Consider the following 23,906-nt stretch of genomic DNA (forward strand, 5'->3'; position numbering starts at 1 on the left):
GCTGTTAGCCTTCTTGGCAACAAGGGCACACTGCTGACTCCTATCCAGCTTCTTGTCCACTGTAACCCCTCGGTCCTTTCCTGCAGAACAGCTTCCTAGTCATTCGGTCCCTAGTCTGTAGTAGTGCATGGGATTCTTCCATCCTAAGTACAGGACTCTGCACTTGTCCTTGTTGAACCTATCAGATTTCTTTTGGCCCAGTCCTCTAATTTGTCTAGGTCACTCTGGACCCTATCTACCTCTCCCCCCAGCTTAGTGTCACCCAGGAGAGTGGGGGTGAGAGGGAGGGGCTGCACCAGAGGAAGAAGGGTAGAGAGAGAAAAGACACTGAGGAGAAACACACACATTTCAGGACCAGATCCGTGCTCCTGCTCAGTGCCCATCTCTGGCAGTGGCCAGGACCAGCTGCTTCAGAGGAATAATTACAGAATAACCTGCTCAAAGATGATGGTCCTTCCTAACTCCCCCTCAACCCATCAATTAATGCTCAACTCACATTCTGAAGCAGGAGAGTATTTACCCCATACTGCAGCCACACAAAGTGCATGATCAGAACATTAGTAAAGGCACACAGCCAAGCACTCAGAGCTTGGGAAGTGCTAGAACTAAGGTTTCTGTCACCCTTAGTTTGATGCCCTGTAGCTACTCACCAGCATCATCCCATGAGCCTGGAGCTGGTGGAAACCTGAAATTTCTGTCCCATGAAAAATTCTGAGTTCCAAAGTTGTTTTCATTTTGAACCAGAACGAGAAGCCAGAATAGCAGAATTGCTCACAAACAGCCTGAAAGTTTTGGAAAATGCAGTTTGGGGACAGAAATGTACGTTTGTTACACACAACGTTTCATTTTCACTTGTATTTGGTATTAAATTATATAAAATCAAAATCTATCCACTCCCCCCCCCCACCCCGCTGGGTCACCGTGCTAACTCCTGGGCTAACGGCGTGTGCTGCTGGCGCACATCTTGCAAACAGCAGCTTAGGTGCCTGACCCCAGGCCTGGCTCCCAGCTTTGAATCCCACCCAGATGGAGGCACCTCCCTCCAGCCCAGACTTGGGAGACAAATGCCAGAGAGGAGCAGGGCTTAGCACCTCCCTTTGCTTGGCATCTCCCATTGGCTAGCTCGGTGGCTCCACACCCAGGGTGCTTGGTTTTGGGAAGCCCATTCGTTGTCTAGGAAGCCTGGGAACCAAACCCAGACTCTGTGAATCCCTCTGTATCTTGCAAGCAGATGTCGGTCCTGCTCCGGCTGTTCTGTAACTGAGCTTGCAGAGTCCCTTTTCCCCCCAGGCAGAATAGATCCAAGGCTTCTTTCCTGCTCCCACCAGGAGCCCATGGAGCAGCTCTGGGTGTGTGGAGCCAGCATGTAGAGCTCATGGCCACAGGATGTCATGTGCGGGATTCAGAGGAGAATTGGAGAATCAGACGGACAGGCAGCACCTCTACAGTTACACGAGAGAGAATGAAAACACAAAACCAAGTGTCCAATGTTTGGAAGGGATCTAAACCCTCTCCCTCAGGGCACAACCCACCCAGGCACTAACTACCTGGAGTTCGGAAGAAAGTCTCTCTAAGGTGAATTATTCTGCACTTGTCTGCTAGAGGGGAATCTTCCCCCTTCCCCTGAACGAGCTGGTACCAGCCAGTTTCAGAGAGAGAAGGGGCTAGATGGGCTCCTGGTCTGATCTGGTCGGGTGTTTCCTGTGTTCCCGCTAGAGTGAATCGAAATGTGTCGGATCTTTACCTCGAAAGGCAACTTAACCAAAGCCAAATCTTGTGTTTTAACAGACAGAGCTCACCTGGAGAATTACTCTTGGCTGAAGTGAACACGCTACATAGGCGCAAAGATGAGTTGCCACGAAATATTTGTGAGCATCATAACACCAACAGGAATACTGTGCTATATTGTTAAAGCAAGTGACTTTTCCAGTAACCACACATCCCTAGCTGAAGAAAAGAGAAAAACAGCAGAAGCAGCAAAGCAGAAAGCAATTGAGATTCTGAGAGATGCCCTGAGGAAGAAGGACCGAGTGCTGATGGAGAAGCCCCAGGATTTGGTTTTTGGTGATAGTGGAGATCACAAATTCTGGATGGAACGCCACGCGATACTGACAGAAGAGTTAGTTCGATGCCTCATCTCAGAGCTGGAAGGTGTGAAGTTTAAGGAGGATCTAACCTGGGGAAATAGATATGCTTATGTTTATCCAAAGTCTGGTGACAAAACAGTGTATTTGTGCCCGCTATTCTGGGAGGCTTCCACAGATCTTGGAGAAGGTTCTCAGCCAGGGATTCTTATCCACGAAGCGTCTCATTTCCTGGGGATACGAGATATCACCTATTCCAAGGAGACTATTTCTGTTGCCTGCAGAGGGAAGTTGGCAAAGTTGAAAGTTGGTTCAGAACCCAGTGTCCCAGATCTGAATTCGCTTGGGAAAGCAGTATTAAATGCTAACAACATTGAGTATGAATTTGAAATTACCCTAAATCACAAAGGAAGATACAAGAATGGAAAATACTCCTGCTGTGGGGAAAAAGCCGTGAACTCAGTTTGTGAGAGAGCTGTGCCTGATGAGTTTCTGATTCACTATTTCAGGGAAAGGTAAGCAACTCTCCTTTCCCATGGGCAGTGCATGTTGTGTGTGGTTCCTTCACTATTAACTGTATGGCAGTGGTGCCTAGGGACCCCAAACAGGGATTGCGTCCCCATGGTTCCAGGGGCTGTACTGATGATGGAGAGACAGCCCTTGCCCCAGGGTGCTCGCAATCCAGGATTATAATAAGGTACAAATAGGTGGAAAAAAGACAACTGGGGCAAAGGTGAGAGGAGACAGTGACAGTAAAATGAACACCATGCGCCAGACCCTCAGCTGGGAGCTATGCTACCCTGGTCTGCACAGCTCCATTTACTGCAATGGAGCCAATTACACTAGCTGAGACCTGCTCACACCTCTACATAATAGCTCACACATCTCAGCCTTCCTCACACCAGCCACGGTCAGGCAGCCATTGTCAGCCTAGACAATGGATTGTTTGATGTCTCCTGGATGGAAGCTGGAGGCATGTAAGTAAGTATAGTGGTCAGTAGGTTTCCGGTATAGGGTGGTGTTTATGTGGCCATCGCTTATGAGCACTGTAGTGTCCAGGAAGTGGATCTCTTGTGTGGACTGGTCCTGAATAGGGACTGGGTGTGGCTGGCTCACTGCAAAAGCAATTTTCCCTCTCTTGGTATTGACACCTCCCCTTCAATTAGTGGGAGTGCACCACATCCACCCTGACTGAAATGGCCTTATCATCACTGGTTCTCCATTTGTAAGGTAACTCCCTTCTCTTCATGTGCCAATATATATTTATGCCTGTATCTGTATTTTCATTCCATGCAGCTGAAGAAGTGGGTTTTTACCCATGAAAGCTTATGCCCAAATAAATCTGTGAGTCTTTAAGGTGCCACCGGACTCTCCATTGTTTTTGTGGATACAAACTAACAGGACTACCCTTCTGATTGTCAGACTACAGACATTGTCAGCCTACAGCCACTGTCAGACAGCCTGTCAGGGTTTCCCCCCTACTCTGAACTCTGGGTTACAGATGTGGGGACCCACCTGAAAGACCCCCTATGTTTATACTCTAATAGCTTAGGTTAAAACTTCAAGGCACAAATTCCTTCCCTTGTCCTTGGACGGTATTGCTGTCACCACCAAGTGATTTAACATTCAGGGAAGGGTCACTTGGAATCCCTATCCTCCCCAAAATATCCCCCCCAAACACCTTCACCCCCTTTCTGGGGAGGCTTGAGAATAATATACCAACCAATTGGTTACAAAGTGAGCGCAGACCAAACCTTTTGTCTTCATGTCACTGAAAATCAATCAGGTTCTTAAAAGAAGAACTTTATAATAAAGAAAAAGTAAAAGAATCACACCTGCAAAATCAGGCTGGAAGGTAACACTAAAGGGTAAGAAAAAGGATTCCCCTCTAGGCTCAGCTTCACAGTTCCAAAAACAGGAATAAAATGACCTTTGTAGCATAGGAAAATTCACAAGCTAAAACAAAAGAGAACCCAATGCATTTCCTTGCCTACTTACAATTTCTGTGGTTTTAGAAGGATTAATCCAGGTAGATTTTCAGGAGATGTTGTACCTGCTTGGTCTCTCCCTCTGTCCAGAGAGGGAACAACAAAGAGAGAGCACAAACAAATCCCACCCCCCAGATTTGAAAGTATCTTCTTTCCTCATTGGTCCTTCTAGTCAGGTGTCAACTAGGTTATTTGAGCTTTTACCTGTAAGGAGTTAAAATCAATTCAGTACAGTTGCCAAGGAGGGATTTTATGCTACCCTTCTCTCTATATATTTATGACACAGCCATTGTCAGCCTACAGTCACTGTCCACCTACAGCCACTGTCAGCCTAGCCACTTTCCGGCTACAGCCATTCTCATACAGCTATTGTCAGACTACAGCCCTTCTCACCCTAGCCACTCTCAGAACATAACGGCCGTACTGGGTCAGACCAAAGGTCCATCTAGCCCAGTATCTGTCTACCGACAGTGGCCAATGCCAGGTGCCGCAGAGGGAGCGAACCTAACAGGCAATGATCAAGTGAGCTCTCTCCTGCCATCCATCTCCACCCTCTGACGAACAGAGGCTAGGGACACCATTCCTTACCCAGCCTGGCTGACAGCCATTAATGGACTTAACCTCCATGAATTTATCCAGTTCTCTTTTAAACCCTGTTATAGTCCTAGCCTTCAGACTACAGCCATTGTCAGACAGACACTGTCAGATAGCCATTGTCAGATGACAGCCATGCTCAGAGAGCCACTGTCAGCCTAGCCATTGTTTCACTGGACACCATGGCAGGGGTAAATCTGAAGGAGGATTGCAGAGGACAAGGTGGGAATTTGGGAGAAGCTATGATGGTGCTGGTGGATGAAAGACTAGCCGGCAGTAAGGGATGAAGTAATGGGTAGAGGGAAGGCCGGGGTCAGTGCTGTGATACTATAACTCAGGGGCTCTCAAACTTTCTTTCTGAGCCCCCCTTCTCCGCCCCCCCACCATGCTATAAAAACTCCACGGCCCCCCCATGCCACAACAACTGTTTTCCTGCATATAAAAGCCAGGGCTGGCGTTAGGGGCACCAAGCAGGGCAAGTGCCCAGGGCCCCACATCACAGGGAGCCCCACAAAACTACATTGCTCAGGCTTTGACTTCAGCCCCGGGGGTGGCAGGGCTCAGGTCCCTGGGCTTAAGCACCAGAGAGTGGGGCTTTGGTTTCCTGCCCTGTGCCCCAGCAAATCTCATGCCAGCCCTGCTTGCTGGACCCCCTGAAATCTGCTTGCGGCCCTCCAGGGAGCCCCAGACCCCTGCTTGAGAACCACTGCTGTAACTGACAGGAGGGATGGGGCTGAACAGGGCAGGGCCCAACCGGCAAAGTCCAGGAGCTGGGGTTTGACATGGGAGAGGAGAGGGAGCCAGGAGAGTGACACAACGGGGTGATGTGGTTGGAGCAGGGAACTGGGAAACTCATCCCAGCAGGACAGTTTGAACCAATCTGAGGGGGAAGGTGGCTGGGTGTGAGGCCGGAGATGAGAGGAGAGGAGTTGAGGTGTGAGATGATCAGGCCTGGGCCCCACAAATCAGAATGTCGGGGGTGGGGGGGATTGTTTGTGTTTCCCTACCTGGGTGAGTGTTGGAGTCGAACCCCTCAGCGGAACCGGCTGCACAATCAGCAAACAGAGCCCTGGCTGGTCCTGGAGCCCCTGGCTGGGCGATGAACCACAGGAAAGCTTTCTCCTCCCACCCAGGATTCCTGGTCATCTGGGCACTCACAGCTGAGTCACCCGGTGAACCCCTAGCCCAGCGAGAGGGAGCCTGGCCTGTGGGGCTGGCTGTTAGCTAGCTAGCACCAACAGCTCGTTAGCTGCTCAGTGCTCTCCTCTGGGCTATGCCAGCCTTGTCCTCACATGCAGGCTAGCAGGAGGTACACCTTAGTCCCTGAGCTCCCTTGAGTTGCTCCCCTGTGATCAGGGGTGGCTCTATGTATTTTGCTGCCCCAGGCACGGCAGTCAGGCAGCCTTCGGTGGCACGCCTGCGGGAGGTCCCCGGTCCCGTGCCTTTGGCATACCCGCTGCTGAATTGCTACCGAAGCCACGGTACCGGCAGACCTCCCACAGGCGTGCCACCGAAGGCTGCCTGCCTGACGCCCTCACAGCGACCGGCAGGCTGCTCCATGCAGCTTGCCTCCCCAGGCACCCGCTTGGTGCGCTGGTGCCTGAAGCCACCCCTGCCTGTGATCCCAGTCCCTGACACTGGGTACTCACAGAAACCCCAGAGCCTCTGACCCCAGAGGAGCGTGTGCCCCGGTTTTACCTGAAACTCATGCTCCTGTAAACCACACAACACCTGTACTACAACAGAAGAAGGTTTATTTAAGAAATGATGGAGATTCTACTGGAAACAAGAGAGTGATAGAAATAAATGGTTTTGTGTCTCCTTTTTCCTTGTCTAATAAGAGTCTGGCTTAGTTGGTGATTCCAAGGCCAGAAGGGACCGTTGAGATCTAGTCTGACCTCCTGCATAGCACTGGCCAGAGACCTGCCCCAGAATAGTTTTTTGAACTAGAACCTATTTTTAAAAAAATCCAGTCTTGATTTTAAATCAGTCAGTGATGGAGACTCCACCACATCCCTGGGTAAACTGTTCCAAGGGTGAATTACTCTCACTGTTAGACATTTGTCTAGCTTCAACTTCCAGCTATAGGATCATTTTACACCTTCCTCTGCTAGACTGAAGAGCCCATTGTCCAATATTTGTTCCCCGTGTAGGTACTTATAGACTGATCAAGTCACCCCTTTAATTTCTTTTTTGTTAAGCCAGATTGACCTCCTTGAATCTATCTTAGTCATTACTATCAACTTCCACTTTCTTCCGTGTGCAGGAGTGCGTGTGTGTGTGTAAATGGCTGTCTTCACTTCCCCTCTAAAGCAGTGTTGTTGTCATTTTTTAAACTATCACTGCCTTTCTCCTCAACTGTGGGATTGGGGCATCCAGTAAAGTGTTCTCAAATAATTGCCAATTGTCTTTCACAGTTTTCTGATTAGATTCTTCCAGCTGTGTGAATTGTTTTCAGATATGTGAAACTGGTCCTAGTAAAGCAGCAGGTTATATTATTGATGGGCTTTATTCTGCTTATGTATTATAAATGAGATCAGGTCATGATCACTTGTACCTAAGCTACCATTAACTTTTAGTCTTGTGATCAGTTCTCTTTATCGGTTAGGATGAGGTCTAATATTGAATTCCCCTGTGCTGGCTGAAACACTGACAGTCATCTTTGTCACCTGTAATGTTTAGAAATTCCCTCCCTGCATAGCAGGGTAGGTGCCATTGTGGGAATTTGCTCTCTTTCCAGGGGAGGCAGAGTGGGCTCTGCCAAGCCTATTTTGGGTCATATACAGCATGATCAGTATCAGCTTTTGTAAGGTAGCTGTCGGAACACTGAGAATATTAAAACAATTAGGCTGTGTCTACACTACTCTTTCTGCCCTAAAACTTTTGTTGTTAAGGGGTGTGAAAAAAACAAACCACACCCCTGAGTGATAAATGTTTTAGCACTGAAAAGTGGCAGTACAGACAGCGTTCTACCGCCAGGAGCCACATTTCCAGTGATAAAGCTGCTACCTCCCCTGGCGACTACACAGCCCACTGTGGTAGTGCTGTAACTTGGGCTGTGTAGACAAACCCTTAGACTCGGGTTTATGGTCAGTGCCACTGAGGGATTAAAAAGCCCTGGGAATTCTGCTTGGGCTGGATACAGGACATGGGCAGGCAGTGACCAAACCAGATGTTTTGTTTCTTTAACAGAACTGAAAGGCCAGGGGTTCTCAAACTGGGGTCAGGACCCCTCAGGGGGTCATGAGGTTATTACATAGGGGCTTGCGAGCTCTCAGCCTCCATCCCAAACCCCCTTTGCTTCCAGCATTTATAATGGTGTTAAATATATAAAAAAACATTTTTAATTTTGGGGGGTTTGCACTGAGAGGCTTGCTGTGTGAAAGGGGTCACCAGGACAATAGTTTGAGACCCACTGTGAAAGGGGCTCACCTGGGAAGTGCAAAGATGAGCCACTAGGGAACCATGCTAGCATTCGGCAAGGCAATAAATGAATAGGACTTTGATGGTTTGTAACCCTCTGTTCACCCCCTTTTCAGGACCATGATAAATTTTGTACACAGTTTGCCTTGCGAGGTATCATTGAAAACTCATAATTTGCTGGTCATTATTGTCCAGGTAAAATGTGTGTGACAACACCGTATGTAAAGTTATAAGATTCTACTGGAGACAAAATCGTTTACTTGTGATGGCTCCTAAATATCTTGTAAAAAATTCCCAGCCAGGGACTGTAATCCATGAAGTGTCTCACTTCTTGGGCTAGTCTATCTCACCTATGAGGAGGCCAGTACCTATGTGGGCTGCAGAGGGTCAATGGTAATAAGCACTCCAGAGGACAGTGCCAGTCCAGATTTGGAGCCCTTCAGGAGGACTCTATTAACCACTGGCAACATCACGCATGCGTTTGAGATCACCCTTAGACATATGGAAGAAAACCAGAGCAGCTGCTACCCCTGCTGCAGGGAAACAGCAAGGAACTCAGTCTGTGAAAAAGCTGTTCCCGAGAGCTTCCTCCCACACACAGGAAGTAATCAGTGAGCAACTTGGGTTTCCGATAGGCTCCCTTGCTGCCCCTGTGAAGTTTTAAATATGTCAATGAAATAGGGGATAAAAAAAAAAACATATTGACACTTTATCTGGACTTTTCAAAGGCCTCAGACACAGCCCTCCCACGAGGCTATTACGGAAACTAACACGACCCTTCTGCCAGGTGGTGTCGGCAGCAACAAGGGCCGGATTCAACATCAAGGGGTTGCTCTTAAAATTACAAAATAAAACTGGCTCAAGCCCCCACCAAGAAATCTGGGAAAATGAAGTAACTCTTCTAGGCACCTTTAAAAGGCCATGTTTCCCCGCTGGCAAGCGCTGAGTCTGTGCATAACATGAAAAAAAAGTTATAAGAGGAGAAGAGACATGGCATGACTTTGGGAAAACACAGGAACAATGACTCAAAAGTAGACAACAATAATTAACCCTGCTCCCCCCCCTAGTGTCTTGATCAGCGTCTTTCACCTCAGTTTCCCACCGTGTGGTGTGAAAGTCCAATGGACTAATGTCCCTGTCTCACACCACTTCCCCTTCTCCTTGCTGCACCCACTCACAGACTGCTGTCACAGGACGTTTCAACCACCACACCACCAAGCAGATGATGTGGCTACAAAAGGCTCCTCCAGCAGCAGATGGAGGACGACGACAGTGACACCAAGGAACTGCTACCACATGAGCTGTTCCCGAAGCAGCTTCACACTGGGTAGCACCGTTTTTTCTTGGTTTTGTGCTGAGTGCTCAGATCTTCCCTCTTTTTACCTTCCCCCTTTGCTATTAGTTTACCACCACCTGACTGCTCCAGCCAGCCCGGCCCTGTGGAGATTGGTCCCCGCTGTCCTGCGGTGGACGCCAGCCAAGCTACATGGCCCCCTCTTGCCACAGAAGGTAGAACATTGTTCCCCAGACCCAAGGCCTCCACCACTTCCCTCACCAGCAGCTCCCTTCCAGAATCTCCCGCTGTTTGACGGCCTGCGCTCATGGGACTGGATGGGTCTTTGAGAAAAATCGCTGGACATTTGTCTCCACACTTCTGAGAGCCCGGAAGACACCTGCTGTCTGTGAAATATCAGCTCTAGTGACACTGCCTTGTGGGCTATGAACCATCACTAATGGATCCTTGCTTGTTGACATCAGAGCCTACTCAGTCTCAGAGCAACTGTGACACTTTGGGGCTCACCCTGTCTAGAGCGGGGTCCTGTCACCACCTGCCCTGCACCCCTCAGTGCTTCCCTGCTGTACAGCTTTGGCTCAGAGCCCCGATCCCAGCACAATGACCTCCCCTGGCTGCCACCAGCCCGGTTCCTCCTCGCAGGGCGACACTTACAGCCACTCCAGTCCTGAGTCTCTCCAAAACCACCTCTTCGGCAGTGCCCACTCCCTATGTCTGGTTCCTTGCAGAATTTACCATGTGTCTCTGTGGAGGCAGCAAAAAGCCCACAGCAGCCTGGTGTTCTCATTGAGGATTTTACCCTTCGGGTTGATACACAGCGCTGAGACAGTTTTGTGATAGAACAAGAATAAGTTTATCAGAGAAGAACAGAGATTGCAGCGATAAGAATAGAGGAGACACGGATGGTTACAAGTCAAACAAAACATTTTCTTGTGACTCAAACTTAACGTCAGCAAGTCACAATCTTTGTCTAAGCAGGTTTCTCGCCTGTTAGTTCTAGCTGATCTTGGTTTTCACGCCAAGAGGACTCACTTTTCATGAAATCAGAGTGTGCTGCTCCCCTTGTCCCGGGGCGATGGATGACAAAATGGCTTTGTGCCTCTGCTTACCTCTTCCCACAGTTCACTGACCTGCTTCAAGAGGCAGGAAGGCTTCCTAGGGGTGCAGCCTCCATCCCCATCAAGTCTGTTAAATGGCCGTCTGCCCTCACTTGCTCGCCTGGTGGGTTCTTTACCTTCCATTTAAATGCTCCTTTCATTGTCTTTGGTCTCACCTGTGTAATTGACCTTGGAAACATGGAGTCAAGCCAGCAAAACAACTTTCCTTTGTCTAGGACAGACTGGGCATGGGCGCTGCCTGCCAGGACACGTGTCAGGAAGATATTTCCAGCACACACCTATCAGCTTGATATGCTGCCCGTACAGAGATCGCGCAATAATATTAAGGACCAGCATGTTATCAGTTGGCATACGACACCTTTTAGATACAGATTATGACAACAGTGTGTTCAGGCAGTGAGTGTCAGACCTGATGGTATGGTATGGCCTTTGCCAAGGGGCATTTGAGGGGCTCCTGGGTCACAGTAACGTAGAATATCAGGGTTGGTTGGAAGGGAGCTCAGGAGGTATCTAGTCCAACCCCCTGCTGAAGGCAGGACCAACCCCAACTAAATCATCCCAACCAGGGCTTTGTCAAGCCTGACCTTAAAAACCTCTAAGGAAGGAGATTCCATCACCTCCCTAGGAACCCATTCCAGTGCTTCACCCACCTTCCTAGTGAAATAGATGTTTCCTAATATCCACACCTAGACCTCCCCCACTGCAACTTGAGACCATTACTCCTTGTTCTGTCATCTGCCACCACTGAGAACAACCAAGCTCCATCCTCTTCAGAACCCCCATTCAGGTAGTTGAAGGTGCTATCAAATCCCCCCTCTTCTTTCTCTGGAGACTAAATAATCCAGTTCTCTCAGCCTCTCCTCATAAGTCATGTGCTCCAGCCCCTAATCATTTTCGTTGCCTCTGCTGGACTTTCTCCAATTTGTCCACATCCTTCTGTAATGGGGCGGGGGGGGACTAGACAATACTCCAGGTGTGGCTTCACCAGTGCCGAACAGAGGGGAATGATCACGTCCCTCGACCTGCTGGCAATGCTCCTAATACAGCCCAATATGCCATTGTCCTTAGTGGCAAGAAGGGCACACTGCTGACTCATATCCAGCTTCTCATCCACTGTAATCCCAAGGTCCTTTTCTGCAGAACCGCTGCTTAGCCAGTGGGTTCCCAGCCTGTAGTGGTGCATGGGATTCTTCTGTCCTAAGTGCAGGACTTTGCACTTGCCCATGTTGAACCTCACCAGGTTTCTTTTGGCCCAATCCTCTAATTTGTTTACGTCAGTCTGGACCCTATCCCAACCCTCCAGCTTATCTACCTCTCCCCGCAGCTTAGTGTCATCTGTGAACTTGCTGAGGGTTCAATCTATCCCATCATCCAGATCATTGATAAAGATGTTGAACAAAATTGGCCCCAGGACTGACCCTTGGGGCATTCTGCTTGATACCAGCTGCCAACTAGACACTGAGCCATTGATCACTACCCGTTGAGCCCGACGATCTAGCCAGCTTTCTAGCCACCTTATAGTCCAGTCATCCAGCCCATACTTCTTTAACTTGCCGGCAAGAATACTGTGGGAGATCATATGAAAAGCTTTGCTAAAGTCAAGATATATCATATCCACAGCTTTCCCCATATCCACAGAGCCAGTTATCTCATTATAGAAGGCAATCAGGTTGGTCAGGCATGACTTGCCCTTGGGGAATCCATGTTGACTGTTCCTGATCACCTTCCTCTCCTCCAAGTGCTTCAAAATGGTTTCCTTGAGGACCTGCTTCATGATTTTGCCAGGGACTGAAGCGAGGCTGACCGGTCTGTAGTTCCAAGTCCTCTTTCTTCCCTTTTTTAAAGATGGGCACTATATTTGCCTTTTTTCCAATCATCCGGGACCTCCCCCGATCACTACAAATTTTCAGAGATAATGGCCAATGGCTCTGCAATCACATCAGCCAAGTCCCTCAGCACTCTCAGATGCATTAGATCTGGACCCATGGACTTGTGCTCATCCAGCTTTTCTAAATAGTCCTTAACCTGTTCTTTTACCACTGAGGGCTGCTCTCCTCCTCCCCATGTTGTGCTGCCCAGTGCAGCAGTCTGGGCGCTGATCTTGTCTGTGCAGACCCAGGACAAAAAAAAAAACAAAAAAACGCATTGAGTACTTCAGCTTTTTCCACATCATCTGTCATTAGGTTGCCTCCCCCATTCAGTAATGGGCCCACACTTTCCCTGACCACGTTCTTGTTGCTAACATACCTGTAGAAACCCTTCTTGTTACTCTTCACATCCCTTGCTAGCTGCAACTCCGGTTGTGCCTTGGTCTTCCTGACTACGCCCCTGCATGCTGAGCAATGTTTTTATATTCCTCCCTAGTCATCTGTCCAAATTTCCACTTCTTGTAAGCTTCCTTTTTACGTTTAAGCTCACCGAAGATTTCTCTGTTAAGCCAAGCTGGTTGCCTGCCATATTTGCTATTCTTTCTGCACTTCGGGATGCTTTGTTCCTGCGCCCACAAAAAGGTTTCTTTAAAATACAGCCAACTCTCCTGGACTTCTTTCCCCCTCATATTAGCATCCCAGGGGATCCTGCCCATCAGCCCCCTGAGGAAGTCAAAGTCTGCTTTTCTCAAGTCCAGGGTCCGTATTCTGCTGCTCTCCTTTCTTCTTTGTGTCAGGATCCTGAACTCAACCATCTCATGGTCACTGCCTCCCAGGTTCCCATCCACTTTTGCTTCCTCTACTAATTCTTCCCTGTTTGTGCACAGCAGGTCAAGAGGAGCTCGGTCCCTAGTTGGTTTCTCCAGCATTTGCACCAGGAAATTGTCCCCAACACTCTCCAAACACTTCCTGGATTGTCTGTGCACCGCTGTATTGCTCTCCCAGCAGATATCAGAGTGATTGAAGTCTCCCATGAGAACCAAAGCCTGCGATCTAGTAACTTCTGCTAGTTGCTGGAAGAAAGCCTCGTGTACCTCATCCCCCTGGTCTGGTGATCTATAGCAGATGCACACCACGACGACATCACCCTTGTTGCTCTCACCTCTAAACTTAACCCAAAGACTCTCAATAGGCTTTTCTCCAGTTTCAAAAACGGGAGCTCTGAGCAGTCATACTGCTCTCTTACATACAGTGCAACTCCCCCACCTTTTCTGCCCTGCCTGTCCTTCCTGAACAGTTTATATCCAGCCATGACAGTGCTCCAGTCATGTCAACTGCCCCACCAAGTTTGTTATTCCAATCACATCATAGTTCCTTGACTGTGCCAGGACTTCCAATTCTTCCTGATTGTTTTCCAGCCATCTCATGTCTGGGCTCCAGGAAGGCAGCACATTGTCCTGTTCATCTGTCCCTTGAAGGAAGTTCTTTCCATTCTTCTGAGTGCTGAATCCCCAACAAGGATTGTCTGTCTTCTGTGGATGGGTGGAGAACTCGTTATGGGGAAATCTGATTTTCACACAGGTTGGACCAAGGTGCCATCCTCACGAGTCCCACATACATGTCTCCGTTCCCTTGGACCAGCTGGATCTTGCAAGGTCTCTTCCACGGTTTCCACAATGAGGATCTGGTGCCAACTGGAAACTTCTAGCAGTGTGAATTCCTCCCAGTCCTCCTCTCTCCAGTGGCCACAGTCTACCCATCCTCATCTATCTTAGCCAAGCAGAATGCTCTGTGACCTCCTGCCTCTGGTGGTTTTGAACTGCCAGGCCTTCTCTCCGACTTCCTCTCTCCCCATGATGCCTTGGTGGCCAGCTCGTTTCTCCTTCAAACTTGGGGGACTGGTGTTTCCTGGCCTGGTTGTCTAGGAATGCCTCAGATTCTGATTCTGTGTAGGGTCTCCACTTGCCCCTCCAACCCAAAAATCTTGTCCTCCCACACGGCCACCAGCATGTGCTCCCTGCACAGGAAATCCCTTCTGGCTTCAGGCAGGGAAGAGAGCACGGCACGTCCATTGCAGGTCCCCACCACTGTCCCATCACTGGCCAGCTGGATATCACCTGTAGAGCTGTACCTGGGATGAAAGCCTCTCCCGCTCCCTCAGAAACGCTCCTTCTCTTTGCGGCTCCTGAGTTCACCTAGCGAGTGACTCTTTACACCAACTCTCCCTGCTTTGCCCAGCTCTGCCCCTCCCCACCAGGGAGCAATTAACCACTGAGAGACGTCAGACAGCTGGGCTGGTCAAAGCTCCCAGGATTAGAGCTTCGTGGCCTTTACCAAGGTGCCAACACACAGGCCTGTCTCAGCTGCTTACACAGGGGCCATGGCCCAGCCACAGACCGGACACAGAAAGCAAACCACCCACAGAAAGACCAGGCACCACTCACCATGTCCCACTACCCCCAACACAGTCACAGCTACACCCTCGGATGCTCTGCTGTGAGCTGCCTCTGTTCACAGCCCCAGGAGGAACGCGGCAGCGCAGCTACCCCTGCCGTGGGAACCAGCGAGGAACTCTGAGCTGTACCCAAGAGCCCCCTGCTCTGCAATGTGAGAGAAAAGTGAGCCACCGAGATTGCCAACAGGCCTCCGCCCTGTAAGGGCGGGGAGGGGGGTGATGCTGGAAGACCAGGTGACAGCTCATGCCAAGGCCCCAGGCCTCAGCTGAACGCTGACAAACACGTACCTGGAAACCACCCGGCTGGGTGGGAGTGTTGTGAAAACAGATGTGAAGCTTCGTGTTTAGACTCTGTGGAATGCTTGTGAGTTGCTGCCTGTACTAATCTCACTGCTCACATCTGTATCCTGTGCTGTGAGGTAGTAAAGTGAGAAATACTAGATTCCCTGGGGGGGGCGGGGGTGTTTCTCTCCTGCCCAACAAAAGAAAACCCAGAGACACTAGACATTGCGAAACATCTAAGGACCCAAGACTTTGTTAACTGCTTCTCCCTGCCAGCCGTGGAGAGGTTCATGCACCTGGACATGTGCCATCAGCTTGAACTCTGGGAACAGAAACGTGAAGGGGCCTCATAAGACGACACAGTTCTATTTATGCAGCTCGGACTGAACAGGGCAAGAGCTACCACGCATAAGCAAAAGAACCCCAGAATTAGCCTGGGTTCACCCTAAAGGACAGAGAGAACTGGCATCTCATGGCAGCTCTATCCCCTTTTGAAACCAAAGACTAACTTTTGTGTGTTTACATTTACCTGCTGTAACCTTGGAATAACTCTCGTTTCTTTAGCTTCATTAATAAATCCTCATAGTTTACTCTAGAATTGGCTACAAACGTTGTCTCTGGTGTGAGATCTCAGGGGCTATTGGCCCGGGGGAAGTGACTGGTCCTTTGGGACTGGGAGTAACCTGAATAGTGTTGCGATTTGTGGTGTAAGGGACCATCTGCTTGTCTGGGTGGCGAGCCCTATGGGTGTGCCCAGGGGGCTGTCTGTGACTCCATGGTGTTGGAGGTTTTCACATTTGATGCTGGGTTGGTGAGATTCATAGATTCTAGGACTGGAAGGGACCTCAAGAGGTCATCAAGTCCAGTCCCCTGCCCTCATGGGAGGACCAAATACTGTCCAAGATTTAAGTACAGATCCCACAACCAGTCCGGGGTTTGCACTGTCTCTGGCTGTCTGCCTAGGGGTTGGGACTCATGCCCTGGAGCCCCTCCAGACAGTGACAGGGTGTTTGCTTCTTGCTGTTGGTGCAGTGTAGTCCCAGTGCCACGGGCTTGACAGTCCACAGTGGTCACGTGATGTCAATCACTGCAGAACCCAGACACCGGACTCTGAACAACCCGTCAGGGCATTTTGTAACGCATCTATGAAAGAAGTCACGAGCTGGTGCTGGAGAGGATTCACAGGTGACTTATCACAGCTTATAAGCACCTACGCAGGGAGGAGAATTCTGATAGGGAGGCACCCAACAGCCTTAACTGTTGCTGTGCAATAAACTGATTTCTAAAGACATTTAGGTTTGTTTCATTCTTTCCTCATGGAATACAGGGCAGAGTTAAGGATTCTTCACTGACTCTGCAATTCCTGACCTCACCCTGTTTGGATTTCTTTTCACTTTAGTTTTACCTCTCAGTTTCCTAGGTTTCTACCCACAGTCATAACTCCAATTTAATATAGTGTTTATCTGTGAATATAGATGAAGAGAACATCCACCTTTAAAATTAGATAGGATACAACATCTGAAAGGGATCTAAACCATCCTGCTGGGAGAAAGCAGCAACTTAACCTCTGGGCCTGGTATTTCATAATTGCCCCTTATATGGGGTTTCACCTTCATTTGAATCATCTGTTACTGATCCCTGTTAGGGGGCTTATTCCTTCACCATCTCACTTCCGTGGTTCTTCTCGCCTGACCAGAGAGCAACAATACCGGAAGTCCAGAGGCGCAAACAATTTGATGTTTATTGGGGTGAACTTCCAGCAAACATGATTCCAGTTGCCTACCTTAGTGGCCCCCTTCCCAGCTCTGACACCACAAAGCCTTGCCTGTGTTCCTGTTCCCACCCCTCAGCAAAACATGATCCCAATTCCCTCACCCCCGTCCCTGTTCCCATTCCCCCCCTCCTCCACTTCCTGACTGCAGACTATATAGTAAAACTTGAGTTCTGCTTGGCTATACCTTAACCAATCATTTTACTGAAATGTAACTAACCAATCCTAACATATTGTAACACGGTTATTTAACCAATTATATCCCACCACCTTCATTGGTTTATACCCAACAAAATTAATTACACAGCAGACAGAAACAATCAATCAATCACAGAGCCAGACACAGGTTATACAGACGAACAATAGGGAAGTGGAGACTGCAGCGATAGAACAATACAGAAATGAAGATTTTACATCCCAGCTATTGGTAAGTGACAGGATTGCCAGACAGGATACTATCAGACTAAGTTTCCTTTTACATCTTCTAGACTCTTCCCTTTCTCTGGAGGTGATAGATCAGATCACCTTCCTACCAGCCCCAGATTGCCTTATTTCAATGTGGCTAGTTTGGAATGTGAGGATGTGACCGTTCACTTCCCAGTTCATGGCTGCCCCTGCTGCTTAGCTAAAGGTCTTGGCCTAAGAACAAGGCCTCAGACTGTCACAGTAAGAGAAGGACCTTACACCAGCAGAGATTCTCTCCTTTAGACCTCTGTAACTAGCTAAATGATAAACATATACCTGAATTCTTAAAGTAGAGGCCTTTACAGATAGGCCTGAATATCTATATCCTAAGAATCCCCAGTGGGGACAGAATACCAGTCAACTGCAGCTGTGCCATTGATCTGATCCAGTGTGGCAATTCCTGCAGTCCTAAATTAAATGTTGTGTGTTTATCCACATGAAACCTATTGAGGTTCACCCATCACCATGGACCAAACCCAGCCCTAGTGTAAGTGGATGCAGCTTCCATGGAAGTCAATGGGAGCAGATCAAGAGGTGCAAGAGCAGGGATCTTAGATCTGGAGACTAATTTTTTTATTTGTCTCCCTTTTCTGTCAGCTCACTAGGAAGGAAGAAGATCAATGAAGTGCTGCAGTCGTTATTGCCGGCAAGAGACAGATTGCAGAAACTCTTCTCTCAGCTTCGGGAAATTGCAGATGAGATTGACATGGTCCACAAAGGAGCAACAATAGCAAACATTACTGGAGGGACAGTGGGAATAGCTGGGGGAATAACGACCATTGTAGGCCTCTGTCTTGCTCCCGTTACATTTGGGGCATCTCTGATAGTCTCTCTCACAGGACTGGCTGTTTCTACAGCAGGGGGGCTGACTAGTGTGGCCGCAACCACTACAGATATAGTGGCAAGTAAAGTCAAGAAGGAAACAGTAGAGAAACTCTTACAGGAGTGTCAGGCCGAGTTGGAAAATATCCAAGAGGCTACACAATGCTTGGAAAGTTGTGAAGACTTTGCTTTTATGTTTCCAGTCACACAGATAGGGGCAGGGGTAGGACGAGCTGCCTTTAACATCCCCAAAATGGTCAAAGCTGGGCAGCTCCTGGCTAATGCTGGTAAAGTTGCAAGATTTGCAGGAGCTGCTACCCATGTTCTAACAGCTCTCACCCTGGGGTTAGATATTTTCTTTGTAGCAAAGGATTCTGTGGAACTCCACAATGGCGCAAAAACGGAGTTGGCAGCTAATATCCGAGAAGCCGTCAATGAAATGGAAAAAGTGATTGGCCAAGTCAATGAAATGGAGCAAATAATTTGCCAAATCAATGAAATTTACAAGGCACTAACTGCAGGTAAACAAGAGTGAATTTTGGGCAAAAATCAGTGGCTCAGTCCTGCAAGATGCTGAACATCCATCCCCACTGCCTTCCACAGGGACTGGAGGGATTCAGCGCCCCACATCATCCTGCTTTTTAGCCTAGTGATGTTCCTACTGAACACACCCACTCCCAGGCCCCACTCTTTATGTATGCACATTCATGATTACTACATTTTACACATATTAAAACCAGTCCTAAAATTAGTCATTGAATTTCTTACTACCATTCACAATTAAAGACTTTTTCCACAATTAAAATGTTAACAGGTGTGGATAGTGCAAGCTAGAAGTTCCAACTTGCTTTTTAACCTCAGTCTGTCCCCAGCACTGTTGTTTTGTTGTTGTTTGTTTCTTTCTTTCTAGCCAATTGTGGGTCTAACAAGGTAACACCCACAACAAGCCTTTCAGGTACAACAACGAAGAAGATAGTAAGTGTCAATGGCTCATCAACAAAAGACAATGGACCACGGAAGAGCTTGGCCTTCCTAGGAACGTTTCAGCCCGCCTGTGAGTAATGGCTGCTGGGACTCAGCAAGGGCCTGTGACCAGACCACATGGCACTGAACTCCATTTTGATAGGTGTATTTTTCTACCAGCTGGGTTTGGAACAAAGGTCCCGCCCTATGGAAAAATTATATAAAGTGAAGAGTGACATCATCTTGGGAACTCACTCCCCAAACAAGAGAATTCCTGGAAACACCTGAGGAACAAGACTGAACAGGCTAAAGGGATTTCTAGCTTGTGTATGTTCCCCATGACCTGGGGGAGTTACAGTTCCATCTACTCAGGAATGTGCTGATGTAGCACCAGTCAGCAAGGTGTCAAGGTTAGTCTTAGTGTGAAGGGGGCTGTATTCTGAGGGAAAAATGGAAAGTTCACTCCCACCCTGTAACCATAAAAGTTATTTATTAAAAAAATTGAAGTACGAGCTGGATGCCTTTACTCTACAGAGCTGTGATTTGTGAGTTTCGAGTTCCTCATGAGCTACAGCTACAGCTACTGGCTGAGACACCATTACAATAAGTGCCCGTACGTGGGACTGCCAGATGCTGGCTTTGATTCTCTTTGATGGGCAGGGTTTCTGCTCAGTTTACAGCTAGCTTTTTGAGAAACAGCACTTGACACTTTGCTCGGGAGCAACAATACGAAGGTGCTACTACATTTTAATGAGTTTCACCATCATAGCTGCCACCACCACCACTTGGTGAGCCCCGGGATTTACCGTCATACTATTTTCCACATCCTGAAAGATGTACACACCTACTGAGAAGGAACCAGATGGGTCAGGAAGAGTGGCTTTGTGGCTGTTCCCTTGACTGGGAAGCATTCAAGATTCTATTCCTAGTCAACCACAGACACCATGTGTCACCTTGGACACATTGCACGGTCTCTCCTCAGTTCCCATCTGTAGGATTTTACCTATAAAAGAACTTAAAGGAATAACAGAAATTACTAAAAGTAAAGTAATGTTTTACTTGACTGTCTTGATTTCAAGTGCTTTGAGAGACAGAGAGAGAAAAAAATGAGGATTATGGTGGTGGTTTGCAGTGGGAGTAGGCAGTGTAACTTTATGCAAACTCCAAACCACAGCTGCCTAAAAAGCTGCAAATCAAGACAGGTCATATTTGTTAAGAAAGGAAGCTGGCTTAAAGTGGAAATTAATGAGTTGTAAAATTATATATTTTATATAAAACAAATGGAAAAAAGGGGGAAATTGATAGTAATGAATATAAATCAGAAGCTAGGAATTGTAGAAAACTGATAAGGGGAGCAAAGGGACACAAGAAGGAATCCATGGCCAACAAATTTAAGGACAATAAGGAGGTTTTTAAAGTACATTGGGAACAAAATGAATCCTGACAATGGTATTGGCCCCTTACTAGATGGAAATGGGAGAACTGTCAATAATAATGCAGGAAAGACAGAAGAGTTCTATAAATATTCTTGTTCTGCAATTAGGGAAAAAGCAGATGAGGTCATCACATCATATGATGAGGAAACACTTTCACATCCTCCTGAGTTACTATTGGAATGGAAACAGCAGCTACTAAAGTTAGGTATTTTTAAAATCAGCAGGTCCAGACAATTTGCATTCCACACGATCAGAAGAGCTCACTGGCCAGTTTATTTTGATTTTCAGTAAGTCTGGGCACACCCGGGAAGTTCCAGAGGACCTCTTGATTTTGGGTTGTTGGGACATTGGCCATAAATTGAGAGTTAAATCAGCTGAAATAAGGGCTGTTGCAAACAGGACACTTCTTGTTGTGATGGTGATTTGTTTCAATATGTAATTTTTTATTTGGAGTATTTGGTTAAATTGTCTTGTTTTTATGACAACTTTTGATGTGTGCATGTGACACAATATAGTACCCATATGTTGGGTTATAGTGCCCTAAATGCCAAGTTTGTAGGAGTTTTCAAAGTGTGTTAATTAAAGTTTGCAGGTAGGAGGGAAGGGAAGTTCCATCCACTCGTGTTTTAGGTGTCAGGTGAAAGGAAAAAAGCAATGTCCCCTCACGACCCCCGAACCGCACCCCCCATGGGGGGGTAGGCAGCCATGGGAGAAGGTGACTGTTCTCAATCCTCATTGGAACACGTCAATAAGAGAACCCTGAGTCTGTTTGAGCTACAGATATGGCAAGCTGTAGGGGCTCAGCCTTTTCAAGTGTTTGGCTTTTATAAAAGTTACAATTAAATCTTCAATCAAGCAAGGTCTGCTGGAATTCGATACCCCCAAAATGGGACTAAGCTTTCAACATTATTAAGTGCCCTTTTCCCCCTTTGTCCCCCCCCCCCCAGTGCTTAAAGAGAGCGAGACCCTGAGCCTGTAAGTGATTGTGGGTGGGCATATTGCCTCGCCTGCATGCAGCCCCGTGGACTTCAGGTGCACCGACACATGCAGGATTGGGCCTGAAGGTTTCAGATAAGGTGGTCAGTGTATTTTTGTTCCTAAAACCAACAAACAAAATCTCAGAGTTTTCCCATTGATTCTATTTGATTCAAAAGTTGTAAATTTTATTTTTGATTAAATTATTTGAAATTAAAATTTTACAAAAATATTTAAACAAAAAGTTTTTCATGGAAGACATTTCCTCTCTTCTTTTAAAGAGTCCCTAGTTTTATTGAATACAAGCTATAAAACATAAGTGTACGTAAACACACAGATGCAATGTTTACCTGCACAGGCAGTGTGTATGTGGAACCCACAAGGGCATTTATAACAATGTAACTGCTTTCAGCTGAAGTGATGCAATATACAACGTGTGTTTTAATTTTATTGTGTGAGTTTCTTAATGCTGTAACAAGTAGCTTTGCCAATGTGATTACCACATATAATAATGGAATGATCATTATATTAACCTATAACACCAATAAACATGATCCAATGTGTAACTGCTGAAATGAACAGTCTCATTCATCCCAGTGAGGGGTTAACTCAGACACCTAGTCGTGATTATTTCATTGTCAACATTGGTAACTAATCTATTAGGAAACCAGGTGAGAAAGGAGCGGAAAGGTCACAGCTCAGTGCTGTCTTCAGTGAGTGGAGTCTCATTTCAGTGCCACAAGCATCTGGGGGATCCCACAACTTATTCTCCACCAATGAAAACATAGGACTGGAAGGGCCCACGGGTCACTGAGTCCAGTCCCTGTTATCACCAGTGACCCAGGCATAGGATCCCATTTAAACTCCTCAAGAGTCAAGTGTGAGGAGCCCAACAGGACCCAGGGGCACGGTCGAGCCCCCGAAGGGGAGCCGAGCTCAGCGACCCTGTGGAGCTGCTCCATCATTTCTGAACAGCTGCAGCATCTGGGAGCCAAGGCCTCACTCTGTGGGCTCCCACCAAGGGAGCTCGTGCTGTGGGAGGGCCAAGGGAGAGGTGACTCGATCAGGATCTAGAAGCCCCCACAGGGGAAGAAGATTTCTGACTGTAGCTGGCTCTTGAACAGAGAAAGAGGCAGACCAAGAGCCAGTGGCTGGAAGCTGAAGCTGGATAAATTCGGACTAGGAATCAGGTGCAAACATGTAACAATAATGGTCACTGGCACAGCTGACCTAGTGACATGGTGGATTCTCCATCACATGAATCCACCCTGGACACCTTTCCTAGCTCTGCTCTAGCCCAGCCAGCTGTTACTGAGCAAGTCTCTGGCCGGTGTTATGCAAGAAGTCAGACTGGACAGTCTGAATGGTCACCTGAGGTCTTAAGACCTAATCTATGAATTACGTTTATTGTGATCGCCCCAAACGTGGTAAGACAGACAAGATGACGACAGTTCTTGCCCCGGGAGCTCACAGACCAGGGTAAGCGATGATACATGCTCAGCTCAACAAATGATCAATTGGCTTTGGCTGCGGGATCTGAGTGAAGGGACCCCAAAGGACTGAATGGAGCCTGTTCTAGCTTAGAGAAGGTGAGGGGCTGCCCCTAGCTCAGCCCCCACCCCAGCTCTCTGCAAACGCCATTAACTGGGAGACAGGGGGATTCCTGGGAATTGATTTAAATTTACCCGAGACTGGGAGCTCCCTGGGGCAGCGACTGTTTCCTCATTGGTGTGAATTGTGCCGGCCCTTTGAAATAGTAATTCCTCAGCAGCTCCCACGACTGTTCTCAGGTCTAACTGACCAGGTAACTAGAGACTGGAATAAGCTTTTCTGTCCCTATTTCAATTCTGAGATAATCTGAGCAGATAAAAGCTCATGAACTGCTAGAGCCAAGATGGAGGTTGGGATGTTCAAAGGCACCTCAGAGAGCCAGGCACCCAAATCCCACAGAAGTTGAAGCCAGACAGATCCCAGCTAGAATTAGGCGAGAGTTGTGACCAGGGCGGGTCATTACCCATTGGCACAGACTCCTCAGGGAACCAGGGGCTCCTCCATCTCCTGAGGGCTGCGGCTCCAGCCTGGGGCCCTTCTGGCAGATGCTTCAGCTGAACACAAGTTATGGGGCTCAATACAGGGCGACTGGTGAAATTCTCTGGCCCGGGCCAGACAGCAGGTCAGACCAGATGATCTAATGGTCCCATCTGGCCTTAGAACCTCTGAATGTGGCACCTAATGTCCTTAGAGCCCTTCCACCCTAAGGACTCTGGGACACAAGATGCTCCAGTGCCATCAAGCTCTGCTGTCTAGGGGCAGCGATTTTCTCAACAGTTGCTAAAGGCCATAACAAGCCTGCCAGGCGGGGGGGTGG

At 48.0% G+C, this 23,906-nt stretch overlaps 1 protein-coding gene across 1 annotated transcript; it reads left to right on the forward strand.

The window, feature by feature from the left end:
- Positions 1–1,793: 1,793 nt before the first annotated feature.
- Positions 1,794–22,113, forward strand: LOC116823992 (uncharacterized). Its single transcript, XM_075069798.1, has 2 exons — positions 1,794–2,599; positions 17,940–22,113. Exons 1-2 carry the CDS (start codon positions 1,848–1,850, stop codon positions 18,697–18,699), a joined length of 1,512 nt encoding a protein of 503 aa, XP_074925899.1. The 5' UTR covers positions 1,794–1,847; the 3' UTR covers positions 18,700–22,113.
- Positions 22,114–23,906: the final 1,793 nt, after the last annotated feature.

This window comes from Chelonoidis abingdonii, chromosome 10, assembly GCF_003597395.2.
Source record: "Chelonoidis abingdonii isolate Lonesome George chromosome 10, CheloAbing_2.0, whole genome shotgun sequence".
Taxonomy (NCBI): Eukaryota; Metazoa; Chordata; order Testudines; family Testudinidae; genus Chelonoidis; species Chelonoidis abingdonii.

Excerpts from the sequence above, each read along its gene's own strand:
- LOC116823992 (XM_075069798.1), top strand. The coding sequence starts at position 1,848 with ATGAGTTGCCACGAAATATTTGTGAGCATCATAACACCAACAGGAATA. Across the intron at positions 2,600-17,939 it reads ATTCACTATTTCAGGGAAAG|CTCACTAGGAAGGAAGAAGA; the intron begins GTAAGCAACTCT and ends CTTTTCTGTCAG.